This window comes from Nelumbo nucifera, chromosome 1 (genome assembly GCF_055504915.1).
Source record: "Nelumbo nucifera cultivar China Antique chromosome 1, China Antique-T2T, whole genome shotgun sequence".
Lineage (NCBI taxonomy): Eukaryota > Viridiplantae > Streptophyta > Magnoliopsida > Proteales > Nelumbonaceae > Nelumbo > Nelumbo nucifera.
In genome coordinates, this window is record NC_142649.1 from 74267671 (window position 1) to 74273666 (window position 5996).

Here is a 5996-nt window from a genome sequence, read left to right on the forward strand (position 1 = left end):
ACCACACACCTAATTAATAGCATTTCCTCCTGACTCCTGAGTCCTGCTTATATGGACCTTTTACTACTTTACTAACTACAGATTTGCAGTGGATAATCCAACACGTCGGATTTATTCACGTCTAATTAAAGAAGACGATGAATCCGGCGGTGTTGAGATTCGGAAAATTTTTGACGAGCACAACGCTACTCCCGCCACACCCGCTACAGATATATTTTTGACGAGCACAAGGAGTCCTCATTAGAGGACAACACCACGCTACTCCCATCCCCGGCACACCCGCCAAGGAGACCGTTCAAGGTTGCTCCGCCTCCGCCGTGGAAGAAATAATTCACGTTGTCTTGATCAGGAACGTGTTTCTCTTGTAAGAGATTTTCTCGGTGTAATGGAAAAGGTTGAGTTGAGGATGGCTCATTTCGCAGGATTCCGGTTATTATTCCGGTACAAGTTTACTTTCAAGACTGAGGAACTTGGATTTCCTAACTGGTTTTGGAGAGAGCAACTTCCTCTTAAGAGAGCAGTAAAAGAAGATGATGAACAGTATTATTGTCCTTTTTATGATATTTTTCTAGAAAAATTACCCTGTTTTAATTGTTTTATAAAAATATTACTTTTTATTGATATTCAGGGCAAAAAGTTGCCCTTATCTGATATAACCCATTGAAAAATAGAGCTGTTAGTACGGTTTGTGAGGACCAAGTCCGAATTCACTTATGACCCTCTATAGCTGATCGATCTCGTAGAAATCAGTTGATGAATCTGCTGCCAAAATGGATTTAAGGAATACCTTTCCATCCCTCCTCTAGTTACACTCTGGTTCTTCAAAAGTTGGAAAAAGACAGGAGCGAGAGAGATGATGCTTTCTCTTTTTCTCCCAGCTTCAAGAACATTTCAGTTCTTCCTCGTACTTTCTTCATTTCTTTTAATGTTCCGCACCTCTGGAGAAACCAATATTGGTAACTTCCTCTACTCAATTTGTTCAAATAACACACCCAGCTTCACTCCCTACGGAAGATTCCAAACAAATCTGAATGTTCTCCTCTTTCGAACACTATATAATGAGGGCGTGTTGGGCTTCAATAGCACGACTATTGGAGAAAACCCGGACAAAGTCTATGGCCTTTTTCTTTGCAGAGGCGATGTTGCTTCTGATCTTTGCCCGAGTTGCATCGACGTTGCAAGCCACCAAATTATAGAGAAGTGCCCAGGTCGGAAACGAGCTACTATATGGTTTGACGAATGCTTTGTACGATACTCAGATACCCCTTTCTTCTCCATCTTGGATTCACCGTCGTTTTATATGTGGAATACCCAGAATGTATCCGAGACAGATGGATTCAATCAGCAATTGGAAAATATGCTTAATCAACTTACTACTCGAGCTGCTTTTGATCCTGCAGCCCGCATGTTTGCAACCGGAGAAGTTAATTTTACCGAGTTTCGGAGCATATATGGCCTTGCGCAGTGCACTTCCGATTTATCAAGAAACGACTGTAATACGTGTCTTCTAACTGCTATCAGTTATATTCCAATATGCTGCGATGGGAAGCAAGGGGGAAGGGTTATCGGACAGAATTGTTATGTAAGGTATGAGATATACCCGTTTTACAGGATGCCCAATGCTTCTGCTAAAGCACCGGCTCCTGTTTCTATCCCTCCTCCAACCAATACAACCCTCATCAACGGTAAGTGTTTCGAGTTGGTGAGTCTATGGACACTAATTAATAACTCCTCCTGAACGGAAATATTCTCGACAAATTTATATATAATTGGTCACCTGTTTTTCCAGAAGAAAAAAAGGTCTAATAAATTGTAACTCCTTTCCAGATCCGGTGAAAGAAAGGAAGTCATACTCATGGCGACGTAATGTAATCATTATAGGCGTATCAACATTTCTCGGCGTTGTTCTATTGAGTTCATGTATCTACTATTTATGGAAGAAGAAGAAGGGAACTCAAAAAGGTGAAAATTGGGACAGAGGAAGCATTTGTAGATGATGCTGAACCATCTCATGAACAAACTTCTTTTTGATTCAGGCAAGAAGGAAATCAGTCAAGAAGTTTCATTACTTGACTTCGGGGTAGGAGCTGGCACAAAATTCTCTGAAGGATATACAGAGACAAGGAATCAAATGGAATCTCAAGATTTTCCTTTGATCTCTTTACATAGCGTACAGACAGCTACAAACAACTTCATTGAGTCAAATAAGCTTGGAGAAGGAGGGTTTGGCCCCGTTTACAGGGTAATTACAGGAATTGTCAAGTGGGGTTCCGGCCTCAGATAGCAGATAGCCCGACCCTTTTTTATTTTTTATTTCTTTTAATATAATTGATATTCTATAACTGTGCATGGATTTAATTAACTTTCAGGGAGTCCTACCAGATGGAAAAGAAATAGCAGTTAAGAGGCTCTCAAGAAATTCCGGACAAGGATTAGTGGAATTCAAGAACGAAGTTGTTTTAATTGCCAAGCTACAACATAGGAATCTGGTGAGGCTGTTGGGCTGTTGCATAGAGAAGAATGAAAAGCTTCTTGTCTACGAATACATGCCGAATACCAGCCTTGACGTCTTCCTCTTCGGTTTGATTCAGTCCTTGATGATTGCTTTTCTTTCTTTCAATTAATATTTTCAACGATTCTTTTTAAATGTTCTAAATGATAACGTATTATGTTTTTTTTTCTTAGATCCTACAAAACGCGTTCAGTTGGACTGGAAGCTGAGATTTAGTATTATCAGTGGAATTGCTCGGGGGCTTCTGTACTTGCACGAAGACTCTCGACTTAGAATTATTCACAGGGACCTGAAAGCAAGTAATGTTTTGCTTGACAATGATATGAACCCAAAAATATCTGACTTTGGAATGGCAAGAATATTCGGTGGAAATCAAAGTCAAGCTAATACCAACAGAGTCGTGGGTACATAGTATGTCTATTTCTTCCTATTCTTTTCTCTCTTCTTTCTTTATAATAAAATAAAATTTATTAAAGAAAAAACAGATAACGCAAAAAATTGATCAGAAATAGTCAAACTACCCTATTCATTTTTCTTAGACTATGCTTGATTTGAAAGAAATAGAAAGTTGAGGGAATGTTCTTCAGGATTTTTTGTGAAATTCATCAACAACTTCCGCTCAATTTTCTGGTTTTCTCTTATTTTTTATCAAACCAAACACACCCTTATGATAAAGAATTCTAGTTTCCTTTCAAAAGGCAAAGCAGAGGAAGCCCTGGACTTGGTTTCTAAAGAGGGCTCGAACCACTGATATATGCACACAAAAATTTGCGGATAGGGCATGGCTAGAAATGATCACCCCTTGACGAGTTGGACATCGAAATGGAGCTGACCAGGCTGCCCAAAATCTAAATAAGATTGTCAATTGGTTGGGCATTGGTAGAATCAATTATTAATTGGGAACAAAATAATACATTTAGAACCATCCCAGTTAATAGTTGGGTCTATCCGGTTTGGATCCAACAGACCCGATTATATTGGAAATTATATTTGTTTATTTAAATAATAACTTAAGTTTTTAATTTTGACAATATAACCTTAATAAAAATGATAGTAAAATACTACATTATTTATATGTTAATAAGTTAAACATTTTTAACCAATATTATTGTCATATTTATTATCTATTAAATTTATCATTTTTATAAAAATATGATAAAAATTATAAAAAAATAAAAAAGATTATATATTTAATAAAATAACTGGTTCTGGATATGAATCGGTTTGAGACAGATAAGAACTAAAACTTACCCAATTATTAATGGGAACAAAATCATAGAACCAGAACTGTTATAATCATTCAGTCAGATAAAATCCATCTTATAGACCCAACCCATTAACAGCCCTAAATCTGGCATGATCCATATTCATAGTCAGCTGGTCTATATCCTCACAGAAGTCCTTAACCTAAAAGAATCCCAATTCCCAAAACAGTGATGATCCAATCAATTTTTGAACCGGGTTTTTTGGACCTCACAATATATGCAATTTCTCTATAATCTAATGTCCATTAATGGATTCACTATTTGAAGCCGGTTAAGAACCAAGTCAGTTAAGATCCGATCAATTATATTGTACATATTTATATTTATACTCCTTTCAAGATGAGCATGAGGGTCTGGATTTGGCCAGTTCTGCTCAAGTCATGCCCTACGGTTGACAAGTGATGAGGACAGAGTAAAGTTTAAGGCATGACCATTCATTTTTCAGAGAGACCCTATTCTTTTCTAGTTGAAATTCATTATTGTTGTTTTTTGCATTGTAAAATACATTATTAAAATAATGTATAAAATATAAATAATTATTTATTATTTAAAAAATTAAAATATAAAACAATTTTATATATATATATATATATATTATTTAGCTTTTATTTGAACAAATCTGTACATTGCACGGGTCCCCGCTGATATGGATAATGCATAATAGGGTGATCATTTCTTGCCCAGCCTAGCCAAGCTTTCAATATATGTTGTGTGCATGTTATAAATGTATATAAATTTTATGATATAACACGTATAATATATTGCATAATACTATATATTAAAGTATAATTTGCCTCAAGAAAATATATAAATTATATTTTATATTTTATGCATATGTTATCTGTCACCAAAATAAATATTATTTAATATAATATATTTCAAGTTATAAGCCCAGAATCCTGGGCCAGGCCCAGGCTTTCGTCCTAATTATTGGTGCTAAGCCTGGCCTAGGCTCAGCCCTTTATCGTACTACAATTGGCCCATCATCCCTTATCCTAAGGTGCAAAATGGGATCCACAAAGAGGTCCATGTGTATGTATTCTATTTGAAAATCATTATCTACATGATATGTCTTGAAGAATTTAAGAGATTATATTAGGTATGCTTGTAATTAACCAACACTGTCCCGGAAGGATGGGACCTACATCAATGTAATTAAGGTCTTTAATTAAAGTTTCTGTCAGTTTGCCTTGGTTAGGACTGACTCAAAGCTAAGAAAGGTCACATTAAAAAATTTCATTAATTTTATTCAATTAATCGAGTTGTTAAATTGATTTTAAACAGCGGCTACATGGCCCCAGAGTATGCTATGGAAGGACTGTTCTCTGTGAAGTCTGATGTTTTCAGCTTTGGAGTTATTCTGCTTGAGATTGTAAGTGGGAAAAGAAATAGCGGCTTCCATCTCTCAGAGCATGCTCAGAGCCTCCTCACATATGTAAGCTTTTGCATTCAAACAACTTATCTTCATGGTTGAACATTCATTTTAACAAATGAAAAAATAAAATAAAAAAGACGATGAACTGAAACTGTAGGCATGGAGACTCTGGAGTGAGAGTAAAGGCTTGGAATTCATGGATCCATTACTGGTTGGCGCATGTGCACCAAATGAAGTAATAAAATGTATTCACGTAGGATTATTGTGTGTTCAAGAGGATGCAGCAGACAGACCCGCAATGTCATCTGTGGTTCTTATGTTGAGAAGCGACTCCACAACTCTTCCCAGGCCTACACAACCTGCATTTTCTGTGGGCCGAAATACTGTTGGTGCATCAAAGCAATCTTCAGAAACTGCTCAATTCTGTTCAGTTAATGAGGTAACTGTTTCTAATGTCTCACCTAGGTAAGCAAGCAGATGGGATCCCGATCAGGACTTCTCCATGATCAGCTCTGCTGGATTTGAACCTGATCGCTTTAAAACTAAAATGTTAGTAGTTTAATGTAATTCGATCTGGCAAAGATTTTGCATCAAAAATAAAATGGCCTTGGTTTTGTATTATTGATAGACAAGCATTTCGCCTCAATCCCATTGTTTTTCTGGGTATGTATATTCACCATTGTTTTTCCGGATCTGCTGTAGCCTCCATGCTGTGGCTATTGCGTTAGATCAAATAGAACTCTTGACGTCTTCCCACTTTCATGTGAGCATTCTTTTGCGTGTGATATTTATTGCGCAATAGTCCTTTTTTATATTTCAGGTGATCCCTCGTTCAAGCATCCAT

General features: G+C 36.7%; 1 protein-coding gene across 1 annotated transcript; it reads left to right on the forward strand.

The window, feature by feature from the left end:
- The first annotated feature begins 803 nt into the window (after positions 1–803).
- LOC104604996 (cysteine-rich receptor-like protein kinase 15) lies at positions 804–5781 on the forward strand. Its single transcript, XM_088904020.1, has 7 exons — positions 804–1685; positions 1828–1962; positions 2037–2242; positions 2370–2580; positions 2686–2923; positions 5062–5212; positions 5310–5781. Exons 1-7 carry the CDS (start codon positions 854–856, stop codon positions 5619–5621), a joined length of 2085 nt encoding a protein of 694 aa, XP_088760146.1. The 5' UTR covers positions 804–853; the 3' UTR covers positions 5622–5781.
- The last annotated feature ends 215 nt before the right edge of the window (positions 5782–5996 follow it).

What these genes read in the sequence shown, in the direction of transcription:
- LOC104604996 (XM_088904020.1), top strand. Translation starts at nt 854, where the DNA reads ATGATGCTTTCTCTTTTTCTCCCAGCTTCAAGAACATTTCAGTTCTTC. An exon ending in CAATACAACCCTCATCAACG is followed by an intron (nt 1,686 to 1,827) that starts GTAAGTGTTTCG and finishes ACTCCTTTCCAG; the next exon opens with ATCCGGTGAAAGAAAGGAAG. An exon ending in GGTTTGGCCCCGTTTACAGG is followed by an intron (nt 2,243 to 2,369) that starts GTAATTACAGGA and finishes ATTAACTTTCAG; the next exon opens with GGAGTCCTACCAGATGGAAA.